Source organism: Chamaea fasciata, unplaced genomic scaffold (genome assembly GCF_029207755.1).
Source record: "Chamaea fasciata isolate MVZ Bird 193981 ecotype frontalis unplaced genomic scaffold, bChaFas1.0.hap1 SCAF_8, whole genome shotgun sequence".
NCBI classification, from domain to species: Eukaryota; Metazoa; Chordata; class Aves; order Passeriformes; family Sylviidae; genus Chamaea; species Chamaea fasciata.
The window spans coordinates 5,263,673-5,291,661 of NW_027094093.1; the positions used below are offsets into that span (position 1 = coordinate 5,263,673).

At 43.6% G+C, this 27,989-nt stretch overlaps 1 protein-coding gene across 1 annotated transcript in view; it reads right to left on the minus strand.

Moving 5' to 3' along the window:
* Positions 1-27,989, minus strand: part of CPS1 (carbamoyl-phosphate synthase 1) — a 179,740-nt gene that overhangs the window by 65,514 nt on the left and 86,237 nt on the right. The window contains exons 5-15 of the mRNA XM_066189456.1: positions 23,849-23,993; positions 17,435-17,544; positions 13,412-13,556; positions 12,747-12,836; positions 12,283-12,339; positions 9,800-9,892; positions 4,718-4,807; positions 3,490-3,618; positions 2,829-2,935; positions 2,321-2,462; positions 196-273 (exon numbers count right to left, since the gene is read on the minus strand). Coding sequence (XP_066045553.1) covers positions 196-273; positions 2,321-2,462; positions 2,829-2,935; positions 3,490-3,618; positions 4,718-4,807; positions 9,800-9,892; positions 12,283-12,339; positions 12,747-12,836; positions 13,412-13,556; positions 17,435-17,544; positions 23,849-23,993 — 1,186 coding nt within the window. The remainder of the gene's footprint in view (positions 1-195; positions 274-2,320; positions 2,463-2,828; positions 2,936-3,489; positions 3,619-4,717; positions 4,808-9,799; positions 9,893-12,282; positions 12,340-12,746; positions 12,837-13,411; positions 13,557-17,434; positions 17,545-23,848; positions 23,994-27,989) is intronic.

Here is a 27,989-nt window from a genome sequence, read left to right on the forward strand (position 1 = left end):
GTCAATAGAGCTCTTCCTGCTGATTGTAATTAGCTCCAGATCAAGCTAAGCAGACACGATCCTGTACATGACTGGGCCCTTTGCTAGGATCCTGACACTCCCAGCCCCAATATCCAGAACCATCACCAACTGGTACACCAGCTGATAAACATCTGCACTCACGAGGCCATCTGAAAGCAAGCCCTCATACATTACCTCTGTGTCCCTCGGCCCAGGATTGGCATCTGGATAGAACTGCACTGTGAAAATCGACCTGGTCTCATGCATAATTCCCTGCAGGAATAAAAGAGACTCTCTTAGACACCTCCTGACAAGCCAGTGGACAGAAAGCCACACCTTATCCCTGTAAGTACTGAAGGTCAAAGGACTGATGTGTTACTTGGGGCTGTCAAATTGACACCCACTTCATTCCCAGTCTCTTGCTCTGCTGTTAACCCTCCAGGGTCTGTGCAACCCTCAGTCCTGGGACTGGGCAAAGAAGAAAAACATACCTGGCAAGAAAAGATCACCTGGGACAAAGCTGTTATGGAATGAATGGTTTAATCATCCCAAGCTGATTGGTTCTGTCATAGAAAAACTGGATTTTGGTCACACTCTTGATTTCCATAATTCACTTTAAATGCTGACACAGGGCCTTGATCTGTGCCCTGGGTTGGGCAGAGTGATGAAGGGACAAACAACAGCTGTGAGGGACCTAAACTGAATTTAGAGACAGTGTTTGTAGTTTCAGTTGGAGCCAGGAAAAAAATGAGTGGCCTGATAGCACCAAGCAGCATGATCCACTGGGAGGCTACCCCGCAGATGTCATTGCTCATGGTCCCCAGCTCCAGACGGGGGTAGAGAAGTTCCTCAAGAGGAAATTCAGGGAGAAGTAGTCCTGAAAAAACCTGCTTCCCTTAGGAATGAACAAAGGAGCCCAAACGGTCTCACGTAGAGCCACAGTGCCATCCAGAGCTTCGGGGTGGGATGTCAGGGAAGGACAGGGATGACAGATGAGCTACTGACCACGATATTACGGTATGAATTTCTGCTCTGAGAGCAAAGAGTTCCATCAGTCTGTCACGTTTTCCCTGAATGTTCATGTTCCTTGTAGTTTCATACAAATATATTTTTTAAATGTTCACTTCATGCTTTGTCAGTATTTGGAAACCTGCGCTAGCCCTGTGATAGGTCAGGTCGGCCACAAGAAATGTTTTTTCTTTTTCAAGCAGAGGAATGCAACAGCCTGGACATGACAGACTATCCAGCCCTGATCCTGTTTGTGCATGCTAAACCAACATGGTCCTTGTCCCTCTCCATCTATGAACGTTTTGGAGACTGTTGCTGCTTTGAGGCTCATAGAAATGGTTTTTTAGCTCACATGAAAGAACATCATTCTACTAGATCTAGAAGACTCATGTCTTCAATGAGAAGACTCATCACTTTTGTCTCCAAATTCCAGCCAAAGCAAACATGAAAGGCCTGGGAATGAACAGGTTTATTTTGTCAACACAGTGAAAATAAACTCATTTCAAAAATTGAGCCGAACAGCTTTATTTTTTTTTTTTATCAATGTTTTGTTTGGAAAAATTTGTCTATGTTTAGATACCCTTCTGTAAGGATAAAGACAACAGCAAATGACAAACCAAACTTATTCTAAAATCATCAGATGGGTAGCTCAGAACAGCACTGTTCAATCTGCCAGAGTTGATATTGGGCATTCATACAAAATGAGAGGCATATTTCCATGAGGGAAACTGCTTTTGAAAATACCTTTTTTTCATTAATTTCCTGATAATTAACAAGATTTCACTAACTTTCACAACACTGGACATCATGGAAAAGATTTGATGTGGGCAATTACAAGCCTGAGATCTCAAACATGGATGTCACTCAACATTGGACTTCTATCTTAGATCATGTAAGTTATTCTCTCAGGGCAGCCCCTCTCCTTCATGACCTTAGTCTTTGGACTTTGGTTGTTGGAATTATATTTACAATAACAGATGAAACTAGATGGCAATGATAGCCCTTTTCTGTGCTGGGCAACACAGACCCAACACAACAAACTGCTGTGGAACAAGCCCTAAGAGAGTGGTAGCTAAGTGAACAACACCAGCAGTAGGGAAATCACGGAAATTAATAAGGCTTCTGTTCAGGGAAATGATCAAGTCACTGTTGCAATCCAGTGCAGTGGGGCTGGTACAGCGTGGTACCCATCTTACCCTGGCTGTAAAGCAGGGCTTCAAGCAAAGCAGATGGTCAAATCAACAATTAGCCTTGGTAATGTGAGAGCAGGTTTACAGGAGGTGAAGTGGAGGCTTCTCTGTGCAGAGCTCACCTCATTGGTTTGGTCGTTGGCATTGACAAAGAGAGGCTTCCAGCCAGGAGGGAGGGCAGAGCTGTCGATGGCGTAGCCGTGGTTCTGAGCAGTGATGACAGCCTGTCCATTCACTGCATTCAGGACAGGCTGGTTCTGGCCTCTGCAAGAAAAAGGGATCAGAGGACAGAAGTGCCAAGTGTGTTCAAGTGCCACAATTAGCAGGAGCTGATAACTGTGGGGCTCTACGTAACAGTTTAACAGTAGCAGTAAAATACTTGCAGCCAATCTCAAAATGATAAATCCTAGGTGAAACTCGGCTATTCTTCAGCTTGGTAGGGATAAATGACATAAAATACTTTCAAAAAAAAAAACACTCAAAAAAAGTAGAGCATGACATGGCAGTTTAAATCCAAGGCAAAGAGAATGCCTGGGATGAAGGAGCAACGTTACTGAGAGGCAGTTCACTGCTGTTCCATAGCCCTTTCCAAAGCTGAGCTGTTCTGCCTGGGAAGAAGAGCTGCCGCACCTGTTGGCCATCTGCATCTTGTAGGAAGTAGCTCCGGCTGCTATTCCAGTGATCAGATGCCCCATGCTAATTCCAAACAGGGGCTCTGGGCGATTGCTCTCCAGGACCTAAAATGAAAAGGTTTTCAACGGATATTGGAGTGCCTCTGTCCAACAATTCCAGCATAAACCATGCTAGTTCCCTCAGAGACTTGGGGAAAAGCTCAGTGCCAGAGTGGCAACAGCCTGTGAGGGAAAGTTTCCTCCTTTCCTCTGGTTCAGAGGGAAGCCTCAGAGCATGGCTTGGTGTCAGACTACTCACAGGGAACAAGCAATGACACTGCATTACAGCCATTAGTGTGTGACATTATTCCAAGTGGGACCTCTGAAATCAGTGCTGTTCTTTCCTAAGGCCACAGAGGACCTGAAAGAGCACAGGGCACTTCAAGGCACTGGTATGGTAATTGTGGTCATCATGTTTGCCATGTATTGTTCACCAAGGTCTGTAAAACCTTGTTGTAACTATTGGGCTGGAGACATCCCATTGGAACAACATGAGGAATATTCCAGGCGGTTGAAATGTCTGAACAACATTTGGCCCATAACAACCAACTGCTACTTGAAGCACTTGAAAAAAAGGCACATTTAAAAAGTATAATCAGCCTATAGGCATTTCACTGTACCTTTCTGACATTCTGAATCACTTCCTGGGCCTTCATGGGATCCCCTGGACCTCCAGAAATTAGGAGTCCATCATAATCCATGCCAGTGAAATCATGGTCCCATGGAACTAAATGCACTTCTGCACCTCGCTAAAATAAAAATAAAATAAAATAAAAATTTTAAAAAGGGAATAAGAAATGAAGGGAGGAGGGAAACAAATGAAATTTTGTAAGGAGGTTCGTCCTGTGCTGTCATTCCCAGAGCTTGAGTTTGTATTTCAGTCATCAGTTCTCTCCTTTGCCCACGATGCAGCTTCTCTCCACTATCTGACCATATTACTTTCACAAAACTGCTAGACTTGGCTCCTTTGAGCCACCTCAGTGTTTTTCAAGTTACTCTGAAATTCACTGATGAGATCAAAACTTATTAATGGAGAGTAAAACAAGCGTGTACATACACACATAACGTATGTTCACTTGTACACAGCGCATTCATCCAAACTGCTAAATTAGAGCTTCACAGCCTTGTTCTGTGACATGCCAGAAGTAGCCCTACACATCAAAACTGAGACAAACATCCACATTAATTAAAAAATTGAATCAGGGAAATCCTGTGCATCTAGAGAATATGAGGGCATTGCCTTCTGTCCTCCTGCATGGCTAAAGAAGCAAGAACTGCTACATCACTGCTAAAAAGAAAAAGCTTTTCACAGAATTCTAGAATCAAAGAATACCTTGGGATGCATGAGCCTCATGAGGTCATCAGGTCCAATCTCTGTGCAAAGCAGGGGTAATTTCCACTTTAAGGCAGGTTGCTGAGGGCCTGGGGTAGCTGTGTTTTTAATATCTTCAGTGATGAACATTCCACAATTACTTTGGGCCTGTTTCAACCCTTCACCACCGTAATCATATTTTCCCCCCCATTTATTTATTTTTAACAACATTGGGTTGACCTTCCCTCATTGTTCTTTAGAGGAGTCGTGCCTCATCTTTTGAAAACTCATCTTTTGGGGTTCTTCCCAGGGCTGAGAGGCTGCTGTACAGGTCCTCTTCCTTATCCCCTCAACACACTATACCAAGTGCAGAAAACACTTCCCAGTGCATAAAATCATCCAAAAAATTGTGCCTCACTTTAGGAGGGCAACTAACTTTAAAATGCATGTGTCCAGGTGGAAGGAAGGCTCTTGAGTACAGGTGAGGCTCTTGCCAAAGCACAACAAGTGACAAGGGACATCAAGCACTGACCTACCTTTACCAGCAGACGGATAATGTTGTGCTTCAACCCACAGTCAACAGCCACAACTTTAATTGGGTTCCCTCTGCCATAAATCTTGACTTCCTATAAAAAGACAGACCACGTTGTAAATGACAGATCATGCCCTGTCCCCCCAAAAAAGAGAAGATGTGCAGCAGAAAAAATTTTCACCAATATGCAGTAACTGGTACTTAACACTCAATTTGTGTGGAAATCTCCAGGAACAGTGCAGACACTAGTGCTTCCTTCATCTTTCTGTGAAAGTAGAAGTTACAGTGCTGTCTTATATACTGTTGATTACAGCAGTAATTCAATTCCTAAGCAATCACTTGTTTCCATAGCTAATGACAAGCTTTTTTCCTGTGTGTCACCCCATCAGCAGTGAAGCAGAAAGCCAGTTCTCACAGATTATTGCAGCCCAAGAGAAACAGGCCAGATACCCAGTGAGAGATTTTCAGCTAAAGTGCAGTCATCCTGCTGATGCCAGTGGAGCAAGGCTGCTTCCCAGCAGCTACAGATCCATCACATGAAGCACCACACCAACCCTCCAGTCCCAGTAAGAACACAGCACAGCACAGCTGGGGACAGCCTGTGAGTGACCTCCTGTGCATCATGGCAGCACAGACCAGGCCAGGCCTGTCACTGAGCATGGCCTATGTCCCCATGGACCTGGCAGCTTCGTCTCACAACTTCTCCTCTTCCGCCTGCTGTTCCTTAACCCATTCTACAAAATAAACTGTCACCAGTCCCAAATATGGATCATCATGCATTGTACACCCAGTTATCTACTGGTCACAGCCAGAATGGAAGAAAGTGAGGTCAACCACTGTCTGTTCTATGGCCTTGATACTGTGCCACTGCAGGCTCGCTGTCAGACAGCTCCAGCACTGATGTAAGGTTACTTACGGACAGCTTCTTTCTAAAGCTGGCTGAATTATTTTACTTGCTACATGACTGCAGGTAGCAGTTATTGATGTTATTCATCAATAAGCAAATAAGGCTGCCTTCTTCCTCCTAAAAACAAACTCTGCTTACCTTTGGTTACACTTAGCTTCTGAAAGCTGATATTGACAAATGTATTTTGCCCAAAGTGGCTTTTCTCTTGGGAATCATGGAAAAAACAAGTTTGTTTCTTTCTCTTTCTTTCTTTCTTTCTTTCTTTCTTTCTTTCTTTCTTTCTTTCTTTCTTTCCTTCTTTCCTTCTTTCCTTCTTTCCTTCTTTCCTTCCTTCTTTCCTTCCTTCTTTCCTTCCTTCTTTCCTTCCTTCTTTCCTTCTTTCTTTCCTTCTTTCCTTCTTTCCTTCCTTTCTTTTCTTTCCTTTCTTTCTTTCTTTCTCTCTCTCTCTCTCTCTTTCTCTCTTCTCTTTCTCTCTTTCTCTCTTCTCTTTCTTTTCTTTCTTTCTTTCTTTCTTTCTTTCTTTCTTTCTTTCTTTCTTTCTTTCTTTCTTTCTTTCTTTCTTTCTTTCTTTCTTTCTTTCTTTCTTCTCTTTTAGACTAAGTAACTCCCTTTTAATCAGCTTCCCTGGCATCCATATTTCACACCTGGGCCTCCTTATGAAAAGACACTAAAATCCATGTCCAATATGGCTTGTGCAGGGTGACAAACTGATTTTTTTACAAGGAGGAATATGGCCAGCCAGAAGGCAAGGCATCCCCTCAGCAGATAATTCAAGATAAAATTTGTTAGCAGAATATTGCAACTCCTTCCCATGTGTTACCCTAACTCAGTTCTTGTTTGAACTTTTATCTTTGCAGAGATTGAAATGCAGAGGTTTCTAGTGATGCCTTAGGATTTAGCTTTTATATTTTTCAGATCCTGTACTGCTTTAGTGTATAAAACCAAAACGCCATAGCCTGTCAGCTACTGTTCTCCCATTTTATTCAGACAAAACAATTCCTCTCTAGGCTTGACACTCAAGGACACCTTACAGTCTCAGGCCCTGAAAAGTTTAAAAAAAACTGAGTTGTGGGAGAGCAAACTGAGGGTACATGACTTCACCACCTGAAGCTTTAATTGGAGCATTAACCCCTGATATGTAAATGGACCAAACTTATATCTGTATGAAAAACTCATGATCTTCACCCATCTTTAGTAGCCCTTTGGAGGCTTCTGACTGCCCAAGTGTACCTACTGAAGGCCTTTAATAAATACCTGTTTTATTCTTTTATCTTGTCTAGCCTCTGTTCCAGATAGCCACTAGAATGTTCCAGGCATCACTAGAATGCAAGAGTGTGTCCTGTGAGAGGACAGCTCTGTTCATCATCATCATCAGGAGAGACTTACTTTCATGTCAGAAGCAAGAGTGCAAGAGATGGAGTGCAAGGAGCCCCTCCATTCACTAAAAGGCTTCAAACTGCTGCACGTGGATCACCAGTGGTCCCTATTCCATCTCTGAGGACGTGGCTCAGCCTGAGCCGGTAGTGTTACCACTGCTGCTGTGACTCCTAGTGTGTGATACAGAAAGGAGGTTTTTGCCTGGGAAGGTATCTTGTAGTTCACATTACATAATCTGATGGCAAAGTATCCCAGAACCCTTTTTCACAATGAGTAGAATCATAGTGAACTTGGGTCTTGATAGATCATTTCAGGCTTCTGATAAGAAGCCATGCCTGACAACATACCATGGTATCTTCACAGTTACTGATACACAAGTGGATTCAGGCTCCAACAGTCCATAGTGAAATTCTATCACTGCACAGGAATTCTATGGGTCTTCTACCTGCTGTCCTTCAAGCTTCTGGGTGCTGGGTTTCAAAAATCCCAAGAACATTAAGGTGTTTGGTTCTCACAGAAAGTAGCTTGGTGTCCCGTGTCAGAGAACTCTAAGAGTTCTTTTCAAAAGGAGCTTTTGAAGATCCCTCAATTTCTCACAATATACATACTTTAAAAAATAACAAAATATTATGAAGCAAAGATCTCCTTCAAAGGTTCTCCATAGCTGTTCTCACGACCAGAGGGAATTGTGGGGCAACACTACATCAAGGTACTTTAATTAACTTTACTTTCAAAACTCTTCCCACTCAAATTCATTAGCTATGATTTGTCACAACATTTTCTTCAGCAGCAAGACTGATTTTTGATGTTGCTGACTTCAGGACCCACTTGTCACACTTTGTCCTGAAGAGACCTGACTTGTCTCCTGCATGTGGCCAACAGTGTGTTAGGACAGAAACTAGACTCAGGGAAGGATCAGAGAACTGTTAAAATGCATTCCTTCTAAAGCCAGAGGATTTCCCTCACCTGTTCACAGCACAGCCCATAAAAAACTGTCCCAGTCTGAAAGGATTATGTAGGAGGGCTGCAAACCAGTGGTTAGGGAGAGTAAAAGCTCCTGTTGGTACTAGTGCTGAGAACAAAACCAGCACATGGGCCTGCATGTGTGGAGAGGTGTGACCTTTTATTTTGGACTGGATAATTATCTCTTGTCTGCTCTGCGACCCTGACAATCACATGCACCAAAAAAAAAAAACTCCAACAAAAGTGTTTGCAGAATACTGGCAGTTTTCTACATTCCTTGCCTGGATAGGTAGGCAATGTTAGCAAGCACAGTCTGTATCACCAGCATTTAATCAAGGTGGCAGGGGGTGGGTAGAAAATAATAAGAAAATCAATCACTCCTAGTGTACAATAGATAAGCAGATTCCAGATCATACTGTATGCTGATTTACATGAAAATCACCATTTGGCAACAGATAGATTATCATGTCCAGTAATTACGAACATTAAACAGCTTACCTCATTTACAGCTTTATATGTGATGTTGTTTTTTACGCCTATAAAATGAAGTTATAAACATAACGAGACCACTAAAGTGCTGTTAATCTTATTATATCTCCCTTTAAGAAGCTATTTTCAGCATCTTTACAGTAATTCTGTCTCAGTAACCGCAGAGTTTAGCATCAGCAATCTTAACTGTTTCTGAGATACTGACTCGAAATGGCTCCACCTGCATGTTGCAATCCTAGATCACAACCTCAGCAAGCAATTGCCATCCTTCTGTGTGGCAACAAGACTCAAACACAGTGGAGGTGTTGGCATGAGCTGGGGAGATCCCCATGCTGAGATCTGCAAGGTGGCATTTGTATTGCAATGGCATCCCAGGGTGCCAGGTACAACTGTAAATGCAAGCCTGGATGGAGAGTGCTCCAAACTCCCCCTGCTTGCTGTCCAGTCTGTTCAGGACTGCTTTTCACCCATGCCATGAACACACTAGCTTGTGTGCAGAACAGTACACAAGCAACTATTTGCAGAGCTCTTCCAGAGCCTCACTGACCTTGAAGGAACTGCAAACACCACAGCAAGCATGGAATTTGCAAAAGGGACTCGTACACTCTGTTCTCACTCCAGTCAATGGGATTAAGCATCCAGGGCACTCTTTATCCCCCAATTAAATCCCCAAAGGGGCCACAATTTAAGACAATGGCCCTTGCATTGGTCTAAGAATAGTTACTATTTTTAGTATGGGCCTGGTTTCCTACATCCACATGGTTTCTAACATTCTTCTCACGTGGTAGTTGAACATGGTTTGCATGCCCAGTTAACAGTATAAAAACTTCACTGCTGGTCTGTTCAGATCTATGGGCATAGCGGCCAGTTTCAGTAATATTAGATGCAGGGGATTCCTAATTTGGTCTTCTGGTTTTGGCATCTAGAAATCTCTTCTGAATCACCCCAACAAAATCAAGCCTGAATACAGATTATCAAATGGTTTTCTGATGTTTCCTGAATTTTTTTTAAGGAAAGCAACCATTCTTTTTATTAATTCTTCTTATGTTTGAAAACATCCACCATATACCAGGTCTAACTGTATCCCCAATACTTCTCTGTCTTTGTAACACACAACCCTCTGTTCAGAGTGTGGTTCAGCTCAACACAAACCATTTTTTATTCTCCAGCACTGCACCTAAGGAGCCATGGGGGTATTGAGAAAACAGTCCACCAAAGGTCTAGAAAGGTGCATGGTTTAGAAAATGTCTCTAATTTGTTTGTTTAGAAAATCTGGTAGATTCCCAGAGCAAATGAGGAGCAGCTACTACCTGGAGTGTAAAGCCCTAATACTATGGAAGAACTACTCACCTTTGTTGAAACTTCTGCAATTAAGTTTTGCTTATTTGGGTCTGCAAACTCCACAGGTTGACCTTCAAATTCAATCTTCCCAAGCACCGTGCCCTGTGGAAATTCACCAAAAAACAAAGCATGAGCAAAGGAGAAGCTGTGAACACTGGGACAAGGTGTTGACAGGCCCAGCAACTGCAACAGCTGCCTAAAGATGTTTTTCTGGCTGTTTATAACCATTTTTAGCACTTTCAGAAGTTTATGAGCCTTCCTTGGTATAAAACAATCTGTTTAAACACCTTCATTTGGGGAGAGACACTATCAGCAGTAATATTTGTTAATAGGCAGTCTGGCAAGCTGTGTTGTGACATTAAATTGAATTGTCTTCCAAGAAGATCAGAATTCAGACCCCTACATAACTGTCATGTAGATCTAGGAGTAATCCACAAAGCAGTTTGAAGATCTTTTGGCTTTGAAAACCCACTGTGAGTTTTTCAGCTTCCTCCTGTGGATAGCTACAAGGCAGCAGAACTGGTGTAAGGCAAAGCTGTGCAGGAGCCAGGTCAGCCCAGCAGTTTTCTGAATAAGCTGTTAAAAATAAAAATCACCTCTAGCAAGCCCTACTCTATATTGCTGTTACCACCTGGCAGAAGCTAGGACACTCTTGTTCTGCCAGCAGTATATCCTTATTGAAGCTTCCTGTGGAAAAAAATCCCTGCTTTGGCTTTGCCCCACTCCTGGAGTAAGTGGGATTAATCTAAGGTTAACCTCTTCTCAGCATGGGAAGAGGGAGCGCAGTACAGAAGTTTTCAAGGATGGAAGGGGAAAGTAAAACAGAGGAAGTCAATGTTTTGTGGTAAATTTATCACATCTCACTTTCATGATAAAACATGTTGAACTCAGCTTGCTCTGTGGATATTACACCAGTATTCCCACTGAGATTGCTCCTTGTATTTAGTGATTCTCCTTTGAGGTACTTCCCTGGCTTGCCATACCTGAAGTATCCTTGCCATTTCTCTAGGGAAGGCAGCAGTCAGTATCTTGCACTGCCACACACACTAATAAGGGCAAGTTTTAAGGACAAAGTTTTGCCCCTAACAGTGGCTGACATCCTGTGTCTTCTTGAGCAGCACCTTACACTGAAAGCTGCTCCAAGCTGCCTCACGTGAAGCAGAAGAACATCATCATCTTCTTCAACAAGTCCTGTTCTTGGAAATGAGGGTCTTGAGTGGTGCTTGAGAGCCATGGTTCTGGGTGCCACCATGCAGTGAGTTCCATAAATGCTGATGGCAAAGCTCTTAAAGGCCTTGCTCTCAGCCAAATGGTGCCCTGCATTTATTTACTTTTAGTCCAGTTTAACAAGTCATTGCTTATTTCTGCATTTATCATAAGGAAGCCCTGTTCTCACCCCCAGTTTTTATAGAGATGGGGAGTAATAAATACTAAGTAGGGTTTTTTCAACCTGAAAAAACTGGGTGAAGAAATGACATTGTGCACTTTTTTAAAAGCCATGCACCAATATCACTCAAAGTCACGGTACAATGGGACTCACTACCATACACTGCTAAGTTATAGGACAAACACTGAAAGTATTAACTTTGGATAAAAGGAACAGTGATCTATTATTACGTCTTAAGAAAGCAGAGAACATATTGCCATTTTCTATTGTATTAAATTGTATTTGTATGCTACCTGTAAGAGCAGGACAATGCCAAATCTTCCTACAGGAATTCATTTCTACAAATATTCCCCTATTCAACCTGAGCCATTCCTGTTTTGTTCTGTGGAATGAAAGGGGGCACAGTGTTGGGCTGCAGACTGAAAATTGATCACCTAAAGAAAAGAGCAGCTTCAAATAATCCATTAGAAAAGAAGAGGCTCCCAGGCAAAATTACATTCAGGCTGGCTTTGATTCAGCCAGACTGAAGTGCACCTTCACATTAACCTTCACTCCATTACATAATCCTACCCATGACCTTCAATTGACAGCTCTTGGAAAACAGAGAAAAGTAGTGACTATTGAAAATAATAGCAGGCTTCAGCCAAAGAAAACCAGGTTAGGAATCCATCTTAGATGACTGTAGGCATTCCTTTGTCTCAGAGGAGCAGGAGAATTTCCACTGAACAAAGGTGCCACTGTCTGCAAACCAACATCCACAATATCTCACAGACTTGTTGCTCTCTTTGACTGTTTCTCAGTTAAGATGTGCTTGATACTACCACCTGTAGTGTCTGACACTGCCTGAGGCCTTTCATTTACATCACCTTGTGCTGGCTCACTTATGTAGGACCAGAAACCCAGAGTAGAGCCAGGGAGAGGGGAAATCCTTGGGATCAGAGCATTGCCCAGCAGTACAGAAGCCTTTGGAAGAGCATTTGGATCTGAGCAGCAGCTGAAGTCAAGGCAGCCCAGCAGTACCAATGCTACTCCAGGTTTTCTGAGCTTGGAAAGGGGCCAGCATCAGCAAGGTTAATGCAACTGGATCACGGGAAGCAGATCATACCTTGTCACGAATTAATTTGGACAACATTCTGGTATCGATCCCATAGAGTGCAGGCACCTGAAGAAAACCCAAGGATAAGTTAGAGAACAAGCAGCTAAACAAATGGAAAGAAGACAGTAGCCAGATCACTTTTATGAGAACATGTCACAGAATCATAGGATGGTTTGGTTTGGCACACACGTTAAAGCTCATCTCGTTCCAACCCCCTGCCATGGCCAGGGACACCTTCCACAGACCAGGCTGCTCACAGCCCCATCCAGCCTGGCCTGGTGTTAGGAGCTCAGGCTCTCAGCAGCAGTCCTACCAAGGCTGCCTCACTGCAGCTCTTCACTGCTCCCCCTTATTCCCACTCATAAATAGCTGAGTTGTTCAAATCTAGCTTCTGCTCTCAAAAGCACAAAATAAAGAGCTCATCTTTCCATCCAGGTCAGTTCTCATTGTGTCATTACATCTAGATTGCTCACCTGTTCTTCTTGCAACCACTCTCCCAGGCTCCTAGTAGCCTGCCAGTGGCTGTACTCATTGCTGTAATCCTGCACCAGTAAACCTGAAACCTGTAGAGAAAAAACATCATTTTGCACTGTAGGATCACCCTTGTACTTATCTGGCACCTTCAAATTTCACTCTTCATTCAACATAAACCATATAATGGACAGACTTCAGGCTAGCTCATGACTGCACCTGGGCATTTTGGCCAAGAAATCCATAGAAGTATGTGGCTTGATAACCAAAGCTGCAAATTGCACTGAGCTGACAAAACACTTCTCGTCAAAAGAAAGAAAAAATTTAAGACAAGACAAAATTTTTTATTTTGATTATTTTTTTAATAGTAAGAAAACTTTTCACTGTTAAGTAACATTTCAGAAGTCAGCTCCATTTTTCAATGGATTTATAAATGGATTTTATAAAACAGTCATTTCACCTCGGAACAGATACTTCCACAAGGCACATGGCTTAGTACAGAAATCAAGTATTTTTTGCCACCATTCCAACAAAAGACAATATCCAGAAGGAGAAGACGAAGAAAGGTTGAGTATGACTGATTCCTTCTATGAGGGAGCAATAACCTCTTACACACTCAGGCTGCTGGGCACAACCCTTTGATCAGCACTGCTTCTCCCACTATTACCTTGATCCCATCAGACTCCAGAAATTTTCTGAGGCCCATTTCATCCAAAGCAGCTGTGTCAGGCACTCCACCATTCCCAACTATGGGGTTAGCCAGGGTAAGAATCTGGCCTTTGTAGCTGGGATCTGTCAAGGCTTCTGTGTATCTAGGTGAGGAAAGAGTAGAAGAAAAGTACATTGGTCTGGAGTCAAAAGGAAAACAAAAGACCCAGTGAAAACAAGACAGGTCTGAATTCCCATATCACAAAAAGACAGAAGTGGTATTCATGGGAAGATATTCTCAGAATAAAAGCAAATACATCTGTGAATATGCCCTGACTTTGCCATTTGTAGTTAAACATTTGACATGGAGAACAAGGAAACACTTTGGCCTCTCGTCTTTCATTTAAGAAAGGCACAGAAGCTATCAACAAACTCAGAGTCCTTTGATTTAACACAAGAAACAAGTGAAGAGAGGACAGGAAGATCTCAGCCCTGCACCCTCTGATAACAGCTTGGCCTGGCCTCTCCCTGGGCACACCCCTGGGCAGTGCCCTGCCCTCCACCTGCTGTAAGAGCTTTCCTTCTCAGTGGCATCGGAAGGCTCCAGCTGAAAAGCCAGAAGACAACAGAGCTGTTTGCCCAGGTTTTGTCCCTTCCACACTCTGGAGCTTGCACATCTTGGGATGTTCAGGGCTGTAACTGCTGTTTCTGTGGGGGAGGACACAGACAAGTCCTTGGGATTCCTCATCACTGCTCTGGGTCCTTCTCTCCCACCTGCTCTGTGAACAAACCCTGCCATGGTCCCACTTCTGGAGTTTCTCCCAGCAGAGGCCTGGTGTCTCTTCTAGGAAACCTCTGTGTTCCCACCCACAGAACACCATTCATTTACCCGACAAGACTCCTAAGTGCTTGGAGGCTGGTTTGTGTATCCCTGAAGAAGGGAAGTCAAAGCCACTGCTTTGGGATTCAGCATTCCAGCCCTGGTCACAAGGCCCCAGAGCATGTCCTGCACCTGCCTGAATGCCCTTCTCAGCAAGGACAGATCTGAAAGCACGCTGGAACATTCTTCTGCAGTGAAGGACCAAAGCTAGGATTCCACAAAGCGTCATCTCTGGACCTAGTAGATCCAGTCTCACTTTCAACCACATATCGGGGTACAGGGTAAATATGGTCTATATGTTCCTATTCTTCAGCTTCAAATTAACAGACTGTCCTTCACTTTCACCCTTACACTGTCACATACTGTTGCAAATATCCCTTAAACAACTACAATTTCAACCCAAAACCAGCCGCAATTTAGCAACGGATGAAGTTATCCCCATGAATATTGAGCCAAATGCATTAAGACACTTCAGGATGAATCTGCCCTATACAAAACATAATTTATCATTGTCATTATTGTTTAAACAATACTTAGTTGGCAACTCCAGCCATCTAGCAGATATCAGCAAGTCACAAGAGACATTTTTATGGAACACCAGACTTACTGCCAGAAGATTAATTGTCAACCATTGGGAAACTCTTCCCAAAAGCGGGACTGGTTGCCGGCAGATACAGACAACGCAGCACCCCAGCCAGCTCTGAGAAATGACAGGTCCAATAAACAATAGTCAGGAAATATTTTCAGGTAAGCCTCTCCTGATGTTCAAATCTGTACTTGCTGCTGCAGGTAACCAACCACACACAGTACCAGTGTGATCCCAGAGCTGCAGTAGGTACCAGGCATGTGGCACGTGCATGCTTGGCATTGTTCTCCCCTTCTCAGCTAATTGGTTCTGCTTCCAAAAGACTCCTTGTTACTGACAAAGCTAATGTAATTAACCTTAGCATGTCATTTGTAATCAGCAAACAAGGACAGAGAGCCACTGGGTCTGGGTGGGGTGTGCAGGCAGAGCTCGGACAATGCCCTTTAAGCAGGAACAATGCTGTGTGGAGCACAGAGGAGCAGATGGAAACACCAGCTCCAAACATGCTGCAAGGTCTAATCCTAGCTGTGCCTGCCCAAAGGTCTGCCTGATTTCAGTAAACCCCTGTCAGCCCATTCTCTCACTAGAATATCATGGGAAGCACACACATTTATTAGAGATAAACACCTTTATGGAGCCATTTCAAACATGGGACATTTTATGGGTTGTAACTCATCTTCTTTCTTAATTGGAAATCCCCTCTTTTTGTTCCTTTACCAAACAGATGGCAGCAATAATAGGGGTTTGTTTTTCAGCAAATGCTTCTGCAAAGTTCATCCTCGTTCTTTTCTATCAAAAATTCAACATTCCACCCCCAAAAGAGTGGTCTCTGGAATACTCCTATTCCAGCGTAGTATGTCAACATTTCAGCAAGCTTCAGTTACTTCAAGCTTGAGAGCTATATGCACATAAGTGCTCTGCCTCCCATTTCTATAACATGAACCAGAAAGTGGGAGTCCAGATGAGGAGACACGGTACAGAGCAGCCCATTAATCACCCCAGGACAGAGCCCATGCTGGCCCCACTCAGCACCCAGGAACAGCCACTTCACAGAAAGCACGTCTGAGGCATATAAGCAGCCCTGCACTAACCTCTGGCTCCCTATCGTGACAAACTGCTGCGTGCCCCAGCAGCCTGGGCACCTCCTTCACCCTGGCACAGCCTCCTCCTGTGTCAGGGAAAAGGGACAGCTGGGTTCTTCTGGATACACAGATCTTGAGCTCTGTCATCAGGAGCAGGAGGTACAGCTACGGGGTTCCTTTCATTGGACAGCAACCCCAGGACTGCTAGGAAATCTGCCACTTTTATGTTCTGCAACAATGCTGCAAATTATCTTCCATTTCTCTGAATCATGTTCTGTACAGGGGGATCTGAAGATACCACCTTACATTTTGCATGTTTTCTCCATGCCCATATGCTCCCCAGCACAGAAGAGATCTCTGTCACAGCATCCTCTCCAAATGATTAGACAGCGAACAAACACAACTTTTACTGCCACAGTAACAGGTGGAGAGGAAATTAATCCTTCAGGTCCTCCTTGACTTTTGTGATGTGCCAAGATTTATGGCCCATAATCTATAAATGAGAAGAGAACTCTGGTGCCCTCCATCATTCTGATCTATATTAAACAGTGCCTTGTTGGCAGGTATATTAACACAGCCAGTAATTAGTGCTGTTGAAATGCTTAAATAATTGTCTCCTAATGCAAAACTGCAAGCTGATTCCCCTCTGCAGCAATTTAACACTTTCACCGATGATATCATTTAAAAACTCATCCTGTGAGTACTGAGACCTCCAAAGGAGAGCAGAATTCGGGGAACACAATGCAGATGAGCAAAGACAGCTCTGAATGACTGCAGAAGAAGCTCAAGCAGCAACAACTTCAGAGATGCATCATCTCCCCAAGGACATGACCCTGTCCTTACCAAAATCCCCATTCCTCTGCCCAGAGTCCCTCTGCTCAAGCAGCCCAACAAAAGCACTGGCAGCATTTGGCTGCCAACCTAAGTCAGCCATAGGTTTCTACCACTCAAGAGGACAGAGAATCCTGCTAGGTAAGGCATGAATCTGATCCCCCCCTTTAGCTGGAAAGGGCACAGAATGCAAAAGCATTCTTACCTGTGGTATGAGTCAACAAATTACATAGGAGATGGGTCATAAAGGTGACCAACTTGGAGTTTAAAAATTTTGCACTCAGAAGCCAAATTCCATTACCAAGAAAGCTGCAGATGCTTCAAACCACGACAGTTGATCTGGACACTGGAGGGAGAACAGATAGCTTCTCTGCTCTGACTCAGCAATTCGGTAGGAAGTGACCAGAACCCTGTGCATCTCATTATCATCATTAGATTAGTCTTTAAAGGTGCTGTGCTTACCACCACAAATGCTTTGGCACAAGAGGTCTGCCTGAGACATCTTCATTAATTCTCTCTCTGTATCTCTGGGCTACAGTGTAACCTTAGATAGAAACTACCTGCAAGGATCAGGACCCAAGGAGCTTGGAAAAAGCAGCTTTCACACTTCAACAAGCTTCCAGAGAAGTATTGATGCTTATATGCCATTTGCTGTTTCCTTACCCAGAGAGCCCCGTGTTGAATACGACTTCCCCTGCTGTGGAGGACGGATAGCCAAAAGAATAGCCTTTCATCTTCATCCCATCTTCCAGCACCAAGTTCGCTGTCTGCACCTGGAGAAAGGCACATGAAGAGACTCAAACACAGGAGGAAAGGCTTGATGTTTATACAAGCAACACCGAGTATACCTGCCTTGCATGTCTAACACTGTTAAGTATTCCTGCCCTTCTCCCACTCCCAGCTGCCAAGACATCTCTTTTCCTAGCCTGATGCCTTTTTTCTTTCTAACACTTAGGAAACATTGTTATCCTAATGAGCTGGCAAACCTCACTGCAAGCAGAGCAGGTGCTGTTACTGTGGGATCACCCTTCCCTAGCCCTCAGTCCATCTTTTCCACATATGACTTCTTAAATAAACCAACATCATAACCCTGTAGGGAAAGGATCGCTCGCCTCCTCGATGTCTGCTCAAGGCCTGCTGCTGACTCTGCTGGCTGTCATCCAGCTCTGACCTTGATAGGTGCTTAACTTCTGGTGCAACCATGCAGCAAGGCCACTAAAAATAAGCGTGTGTTTAGCTGAACTGGTGTCAGACAGCAAAATTCAAAATACCCGTCTGTTCTGCTGTAGGACACCAGACCAGAGGAACTCATGAATCAGATGGATGCTCATGGTCTCAGTTACCTCAGGGATAGGTATAAATTGTCCTGGAAGAAGCTGCTATGAAACAACAGCCTAGAGGAAACCATACCTCTTCCCAAGAGTGTTTAGCAGAACTGAGTCCCACACTAACTGTGGGGTGCCTTACAGGCTTCATCACTATTTCACAGCAAAGGCAAACGGGACAGAGTGAGTTTTACAGAAGTCCTTAAGAGATTCATCGTCACAACTGGGTCTTTGCACATGTAAGACTAATGTACCGTCCTCTTTGGCCCCACTTGGAAACTGAACCTTTCTTACCCTGTCCAGGCACTGGATGGGAAACCACCAGAGAACTCTACCTTCTAAAAAATAAATAATGACTACATGCACAGCAGAAACGACAGAATGAATTGGGAGATTCCCTCTGACAGCAGGATCACTGGTGACATGCAGAGGAAGAGAAAGAGTAAGCAAAGCTGTAAATAGATTTGCTAATTAATTCCTGGGCTTGAAAGAATTTGGATGATGAACTTTCAGGACCCTGAAAAACTTCCACTTCTGGAAGGAAGCACAGCTGTCTCCTAGGCACAGGCAGAGTGACCACCAGTGCAAAAATCCCAGTGGTCTGTGCCACAGGAAATGTGCCAAGCACGTCCACAGGAAGCAGCTCTCATCGTGATTTAGCTTCACGTTGGTTTCTTTTACTGAACTATTCTTCTTACTGGGATTTTTAAAAGAAAAATCAAGATCAATTTGCTGCAGAAAGGAGCTGGAGAGCTACTTTCCATTAGCCATAAATCAGATGAACAATCACAGCAAGGAGAAATTTCATTCTCAGTATTGAACATTTTGTAACCATCATGACAAACATTCATTTAGAGCCCCTCTGTAGTTAGAAATACCACACAGATCAATTACTAATGTACTGCAAAATACACTAAAAATCAAACTGCACTGCCAAGTAATTGAATTCTGTGCATCTGGGATGCTTTTAGCCTGGCCACTTTTTTCCTCAATAACGTCAAACACCCAGTCATTGTCCAAAGATTTAGCCATAAGTTTTGGAACCTTCCCACACCATTGGACAGTTTAATGAGCACCACCAAAATCTCCTCCCTCGCCAGTTATAAACAGAATTTTTGTGGCTAAATCCCCTAGGTTTAGACCAAATTAAAATGCCGGGTTGGTGGGCTCCCTCATGTCCCTGTGCCTCTCACTGCAAAGAACTGCCAGACGTTCAAAGCACTGCACAGCACAGAGGTGGTGTGGGTGCCTCTGGCTGCACTTTGGACAGGACCTCCACCCTTTCCAGAGCCTGGTGAAAGCCCAACCTACTCTGCTCACATGGAAAACTTACTGCTGGATCCAATTTCTGCCAGTCTTGGTGTTAGAGGCTGGATCCCTTTCCCAGGCAGGACCCAGATTGGAGTTCACACAAATAGCAACTCCACTTCAAGTGGAGTCCCACCACTGGGCACACGCTGGGGCAGTTGCCTGAACTGTGGTCCTGACTGCCACCAACCCTGGCAGAATCCTTCAGGAAACAAAGTCCAAAATGGTGGAATGACCAGAAAATTTAAGATTCGTCCAAGTGCTGAAGGCCAAACCACAGAGCAAACACTGTGAGCTTCAGAGCCTCGCTCTCAGTATAGTACTTGACAGGGATTTGCATGGCCTTCCTCCCACCACCGCCCACCTCCTTTCCATACCAGACAGCACAGAAATCATTTCTGTTGAACAGAAGCCCTTATTATACTATTAGATCCCCTACACAGTGTTCAAGTAATACAGAAAAATGTCCCTGGGCAGCCATAACCTGCCTGCAAGTTCAGCTATAGCAGGGGATGGATGTTCAAATGTTTCCCTCCCTTCCTTGATTTATTATTCTTAATTAAGTGGTTGGTTCACTGAGCATTCTCAAAGCAATTATTCTTGCTTACACTTCCAGTGGAGGTGTTACCATACCCCTAAGCTCCCAACCAACCTTGTTTTTTCAGTTTTGTTTTTAAGGTGAAAAGTGATTTACAGGGTATAGAGAAGGCCTGTTGGCTCAATCAGGGATCAGGTGGGAGAAATACTTACTTTCAAAAAAAGAACAAGCAGGAAATAAACAACACCCCAGGGCTTCCATGAGGCCCTTTTGTCTTCACCCTTCTCAAAAGCATCCTCACATAGCGTCACATAAATCTCTGTTGTAATCTCAACTAAATTGTTTCTGCCACACACCCTCAACATAAGATATGCCATTTGCAATCTGATTTCTTCTTCCTACACATCAGTAGCTTCACCTTTAGCAGAGGGCCCTGTGCTCTAGAGAGGCTCCAGTATTCTTCAAGAGCTTTGAGGATGAAGATGGCTAACAGAAATGGTCATGCTGTTGATGTTGTGTTGACAGATTTTGTGTGTTTTGTCAAAGCAGCCTGAAGAGTCAGCTAGTTCAGGTCCCACTTCACTAAGCTCTTCACACATCTAGTAAAGAAAGCACTTAAGAAGTTAGCAGAAAAACAAACCTAAACCCAGTAAGAAAGCAGATGAAATTAGTTCCAGTTAGTTCCCTGAGGTAGCAGCCCTTCCCATCTAAAAAGTGGACAATAAAGATCTGCAAAATCTCAAAAGATCTACAGTTCAATTCCACACAGCACAACAGTCTCTGCCACATTTCTTGGCTCACATCTGGCTGGCTACAGAACAGCTGACATATCAGAAGCAGAGAAGAATCCAAAAGCTCCAAGATTCTTTCTACAATAAAAAGCTGGTGCCAGGTCTGAGCTACATTTCACTCTCCCAAGACCAAATAGCCAGCAACAAAGGTGCAGCTTTCTCTTTTATAGAAAAATCAAACTGATTCTTACTCTTCTTGTGAGTACTACACCTTCACAGGCTGGAAATCCATCTGGACACAGCTAACAGTCAAGACTTTCTTTGCCAACCCAGTGTATATTTATCTCTATCTATCTGATTTTGCTCTGGCACATTTGCTTCTGGCTAACATTGAGAGAAGAACACAGGGCAAGAAAAAAAAATGAGTCAAGGTGAGTCTTGGGATACATCAAAGAAGCCTCACACTTAGGATATTTTTTGGGGAGAAGTACTGGATTAATTCCTTTATCATCCAAGACAAACCCAAAGAAAAGCAACACAGGTACCGTGGTAGAAAAGTCGCAGTTCCTACAGCTTGAACTCTTCTCAAGGCTGTTCACAACAATGCCACAAATATTTGTCCATCACAAAACTCAAAGGAGAAGGGTGAGCCAAGCCAGATGAGGCACCTGGCACAAGTCACTGAGGATCCATGGAAATGAGCACCTCTTCCCTCACCACAGGAGCAGTTCACACAGTTCCCCCCATCTCTATGGGAATGGGTCCCATTTTACATCCTCTTCACCTCCCAAACAAGGAGTGGAGTACCTTGTGACTCATCTTGAACTTCCTCACCCATCTCTCTACTCTCCCTGCAGTCACTGTCCCATTTCATTCCACCTGCCTCAACTACATTTGAAAAGTCCTTTCACAGTAATCTGAAGTAGCCTCTAAAGCCAGCACTCTACAAAATTCTCCTCATCTCCCTCTCATTTCTGACTACATTTTTAGCTCATTCCTGGTGGTTTTTATAGCTCTCCCAAACCTCTCCTTACTGAGCCAGCTATAATGTTACAAGCCACCTATTTATTGCTCCTACTACCTTTACATGCCCATTTAATTACATTGGCCTCAGAAGAGCATTAAACAATAAGAGCTTCAAACCGCACTCTCTGCCTATTCCTGAATTTTTATCAGTCTTGATTAACCTGAAACCAGTGATGCTAAACATCCCTACTGAGAGCCCTGAGGGGTCTCTGGTCTGCTCTCTGCCCCTCTTTCACTCATGGGTGCCCAGCTCTTCTTTAGAATGGAAGGATGGGATGTAAGAGGGAAATATGGACCTATGAGAGCCTACGTCTAACACTACTGACCCACAGTAGTGATTCCCCACACAGGGTGAGTTTAACTGGACAGAATACAGACTTGGGAGAAGCATTATTAGGCATTCTTTTAAAACTACTCTTCCTCATGCCGTCTAATACTTTACTTTTCATAGGTTAGATGTTTTCATTGTATTTTGTTATGTTTTCTAAAATAGCCCAGCGAGAAAAAGCTATTAAAGGCAACTAAATGCTCATTTAAGCCTGCACTAATGGAAGAATGAGAACATTACCTAATACTGCCATTAGTCCACACACAGCATCAAAGATCATAGAATATCCTGAGTTGGAAAGGATCCACAAGGCTCATCAAGTTCATCCAACTCATGTCCCTTCACAAGACAACCCCAAGAATCCCCCCATGTGCCTGAGAGTATTGTCCAAATGTTTCTTGAATTCTAGCATGCTTGGGGGCATGACTTTAATTATGTTGCATTTCACTCTTTCCCCAAATTTCGCATAAATACCCATTACCTCCAATGCTGGCTGGAACACCAAACCCAGCCATAGGTCACTGCTTGCTCACTTGCCTCACAACCAGACTTAACTTCCACGCTCTGCTGCAAAGAAACTGGGAACTTGTGCTGATGGAAGGAGAATAAACAGGAACACTTCTTGCCTTATCCTGAATTCCTCTGCAGAGGAATGTTTGGATTAAAAGTACCATAGTATCATAGAATAGTTTGGGTTGGAAGGGACCTTAAAGATCACCGTGTTCCAAACTCCTGCATGAGCAGAGACACCTTCCACTGGAAGGCTGCTCAGAGCCCTGTCCAACCTGGCCTTGAACACCTCCAGGGACGTGGCAGCCACAGCTTCTCTGGGCAACCTGTTTCCAGTGCCCCACCACCTTCACAGTAAAGAATTTTTTGCTAATATCTAATCCAATTATTCTCTGTCAGTTTGAATCCATTGTCCCTTTGTCCTGTCAAGTAACGGGTCTGTTGCAGGGAGCTCAGAGAATTCCTGAAAAATGAGTGGCTGTGGGACAGGTAAGAGAAACCCCGTGAAAATAAATCCATTTCCCACATTACCCTGGTCCTCAGTGGACAGAAAGGATACTGATCAGACCACCACCCTGGCAGGTAAGGCAGCACCTGCAGTCCAAGTGTCTCAATGCTCTTCCCTACTACTCTCTGAAACACCACTCCTCCAGCTGCTAATTCTGTTGCACTGTTCATTCACCACAACACCTGTACAAAAGTGCCTTTTCAATGCAAAGTGCATGCTGACAGAACTCCCACAGAAAGTCCCATTTCACCCATTTACTCCAGCTCCTGTAGCAAAGAGCACTAGAAAGCTGGGGAAATCAACTGAGTGGTCCAGCCCCAGTAAATCAAGAGCTGATGCATTCACAAGAGTTGTCTACCTCTCCAATTAATCTCAGAGCCAGTATAATTCCTAATATATTGAAAATGGGTTCTGTATGGATTCAATAGGATTAATTACATGCCTCAAGTGATGCATGATTTTAAATATTCTGCCAATTCATTCTCATATGGACTGAAAGATCTGTTCTGTTAGCTAACAGTCCTATAGAAGTGTGAGGTGTTTCTGAAGAAAATACCATATAAAAAATAACTGAAACCCTGAACTTCCACCTTTTGGTGTAATTTACCCTATAACTTCCATTCCAGACTAGACAAAAAGCATGTTTGCTTAGCTAATAAAACCACTTAGCCAAGCAACCCCCTTGCTTAGGGTTCAGACAAATTTCCTCTGGTTCACGTCTCCAGGTAAGCCCTGTTATCTGCAGCAAGTTATCTCTGCCTGCCAAAGACATCTATTAAACAACAGTATTCAGTCACTATTACCTTGATGCTCAACAGTCTGGTACCTGTCCTTGAGCAACTCCAGTGATCAGCAGACACATTGCAAAACTTCAATCTGCCTTTCAAAGTCTTCACCACTTTGCAAGCTGTCAAAATTCTTGTCATCTCCAAAGCTGCCGGTGGGTAACTAAAGTTTAAAGAACACAAGAGAAAACAAAAATCTGCTTGTATGTACTTCTTCAAGATTTGGTGCTGACAGTATACTCCTGGAGATCACAAGGGAAGAGAACAGAGGCACAGCAGGCTCACTGAACTGACTGTACAGCACTGCCCTCCACCTTCCCATTTATTCTGCCGTTAAAAGTCCCAGGTGCCGCCCCACCTCCTCCCACCCCTCCTCACAGGGGTGCTTGCTTAGGCACCCTTGCAACACTTCTCCTTCAGGCTGGACTCTGAGCACAGGGGTTTGAACACAGGCCAGACACCATCTGGAAGACAGCAAAGCCTGAAAGGGAAATCACCCCTGGAACACAAGAGCATGTAGTGGCAGCACAAGGGGGAGTGGGTTCAAACTGAAAGAGAGCAGGTTTGGATTAAATATCAGGAAGAAGTTCTTCCCTGTGAGGGTGGTGAGGCCCTGGCACAGGTTGCCCAGAGAAGCTGTGGCTGTCCCATCCCTGGCAGTGTTCCAGGCCACATGGGACAGGGCTTGGAGCAAGGTGGCCTAGTGGAAGGTGTCCCTGCCTGTGGCAGGGGGTGAAACTGGATGATCTTCAACATCCCCTTCCAACCCAAACCATTGTATGATTCTGAAAAGCACAGGGGCCAGGCTGTTCACAGTTTTGAGAGCTCTCAGACATGGGGTCTGCACACTGGCTGGTGGGAAAGCCTGTGGCTGCTACAAGCATATCGTACTAAAGGATGTGAAGCAGGAAGAACAAATTCCATGGAAAGATGAAATCTTTATTCTGTGTTTGGAGAGTATGCACTAGCACAGGTTCCAAAGTGCTGTCTGTCCTCAGCTAAATGAAAAATTAAAATTTTCACAACAACAACAAAAAAATGGTTGCAAAAGAAGAACATCTCTTGGTAACATTTCAATGGTCAACACATGAAATAAGGCGAAATTTTCCACATATTATTCCCTAACTACAGATCTTTGTGACCATAATATTTGCCTATAACACTACACTCTTCATAAAGAATAATACTGCTCATTACCCAGAGATGAAAATACTTCATTAAGACAAAAGGTGGGGGAGAAGTATGCCCATTTATTATTCTCCAAGAACTAAAAAGAAGACGCATCTTTTTGAAACCCAGGGAATCAAAGTTTTAATTGGCTTAAGGCATTATACACACAGATTTTTTTTTTTGTGCAGCTGGACACATTCTGCTGTAAAGGATTTAGGTGACGTAATCAGTGGCAGTAACAGTCATGACTTCTTTTCATACAGTGGTTTGAGATTAGTCTAAATTGACAGTACTACATAAAAATATTTCCTGTGCAGCTTATTATATATACACCAAGTTGAACAGTCATGAACATCACAAAAGACAGAGAGAAGAGAGGGCAAAGGGTTTGGGTACCCTGCATGACATGAAAAGCTTTTTGGATATTTGAATGAGAAACACAGAGAAAAGGCCCAAATTCAGATGACTGAAAGAGATAGACAGAGACAGGCTAGAAGACAGACTGGGTGTAGAGAAGTTCACTGCTCCAACATGGGCTTTACAGCTGTGCAGAGGTGGGAGAACCAAGCCAACAGTATTTCCTGATACCTTCACTGTGGTTTAGGACATATTCATTCTTCCTACAAGAAAATGTCTGACAATCATTCTGATTCATTGAAGGAGCTTGAAAGACACAGTTTTTGCTTTTTGTAAACAAAAACAAATAAATAGAGGGGACTGGAAAATATTTTTGTTAGCTCTTCCTCCATTTGCTTGGCTCTAGTCTGTAGTGATCCAAAAGCCAAAGCCATGCTTACAAGTGACTGGACTGCAAAAACCTATACCTTGAACAAGAAAGGTCATCTTAACATACAAAAACATGTGAGCTCACACATGCAGTTCAGAAGACAGCTTTCTTCCAAAGTCACATTTCACATTTAGCTTTAAACTGTCATGAGTGTAATACACAGCATTTGGAAGGTTATTTGTTATGGCTGTACTGAACAGGAAATTCCACACTCCATTTTACTCTCTGCCAACATCAGAGAGTGACTTTGGGCCCTGGGATACATGTTTGAACCCAAATCAAACCATGCTGGCAGTTTCAGCATAACTGCTAATCCCTAACTTCCCTCTTCTACCAGCATCATGAAGCTGATGGATCCACATAAAAACTCATCCCTTCCTTCCACCATGAGGCCATTCATGAACACAGGACACAAAGTAAAAATGGACCATGCCTTTTAGCAGAGTGGCATCTTGCAGGTGCAAACAGCTGCATTAGCACATAGGCACTGTGTTCAGTGTGTCAGGGATCTGCTGCACACATACAGACCTAATGTGCCAGCTGTGTGTTAAGGATTAAATGCCATAGGGGTGAACCACAGGCAAAAATTAGTTTCCTTTATCACCTACAGAGCAAGGATGTTCCACTGACTACTGCTTTATATTTGACCCTGTTGTCTTCCCTATTCTCATGCATGTTTTATTATAAAAATTGATTAAGCCCACCTCAGACCTTCTGAGTTTAGGAAGGTTATACCTCCAGTATAAGAATCTTAAAGCCTCCCCCAAGATGAAGGAATTTCCCTCTGCCAAAACCAGGAGAAAAAAATCCAAGCTATTCGCTTCACTGCAAACATGCTGAAAAAAAAGGTCACGAACTATTGACACCTTAAGGCCAGAAAATATATACTGTATTCCCTAAAGAAGCCTCAGCTCTGAAAAACCTGTAAGCACACAAACAAGCCTTCTGTGGTTTGGATAGATTTGAAGCATGCTCTTTGCTTAACATAAAGACTGGAAAAAGCAGAATCACAAAGAGATGGAATCAATAAGGGAAAAGAAATCAGCCATAGAATAGTGGGGAAAGAGCAGAGCCACATGGTTTTATGAAGATGTAACCACACTGCCTAAGCTCAGAACTTGCCAGCTGGTACATGACTTCCAACTGTAGCACCCCTATAGAAAGAAAGTTTGGGCAGGGGCTCTGGAGGAAGGATGTCTATCAGAGAGATCAGGAATGGCAGAAGATCCACTAAGACAAGAACAGTTCAAGTACAGGGGGAGAAAGGTGGGAAATTGCAATTCTGGCTTCCTTACCATGTCTTGGGTGTTTACAGAAAGGCAGAGTGCCTTTTGCTTCGTATTCAGTTACACTGTTGTACAGAGAGAGGGACTGGGCAAAAGTGAGCAAATTGCTCAGCAAAATGAGGAACTTTTTGTTACTATTTACACGTGCAAAACCCCAGAAACAAAATCCATCATACAGCCCCACAGGACTGTAAAAATGAAACAAAATCAGTGGTCTGTGGCTTTGCAAATCCCCAGGGACAAGAAATTCAAAGAATGCTGGGTACCTACATTTTCAGAGGTTTAAAACAAAGTGCTTGATCTTAAGAGGTGCTCAGTGCAGATGGGGCCCTGCTTAGATGCCCCAGAAGTGGTGCCCCAAAATGGAAGCACCTAAAGCCATTTGTCACAGCTGGAAAGCTCTGCTTTAAGCAACCAAGTCATGCAGGATTTTTCAAGTTTCCTGTAAAAAGCACAAAATAGTTCCAATCTTGTTTAAGAGGCAAGAGATCAGGGCCAATTTTTGAGCCTGTTGGGCCAGACTCACATCAGTGCAAGTCCCCAGTAATCGCCCTCAGCTCAGCGGAGCTTTAAGTGGCGTAAGTCCCCCTCTGGATTGGGACAAGTGTAACAAGCAGCCCACATGAATTGATTGGACTCTATTTCTTATGGGTGAGATCAGAGAAAAGCTTTATCCCTCCATATGTCCTTCAGATACTTTTGGAAATCTCTCCTGCCATATGTCAGATTGTGCCTGATTTCTGACCATCCTGTCTTGTCTCCACTAAATTACATTTGAAAAATATTGACTGGAAAAGCGGAATAGTTGAAAGTTCCAGCAAAACTGCAATTCTCTGCCACCACAGGGAAGAAGTCAAATATTCTCCTCTACCTCTACAGCTCACACAAGATCCCTCAAAATGATTTTGAAACCCTC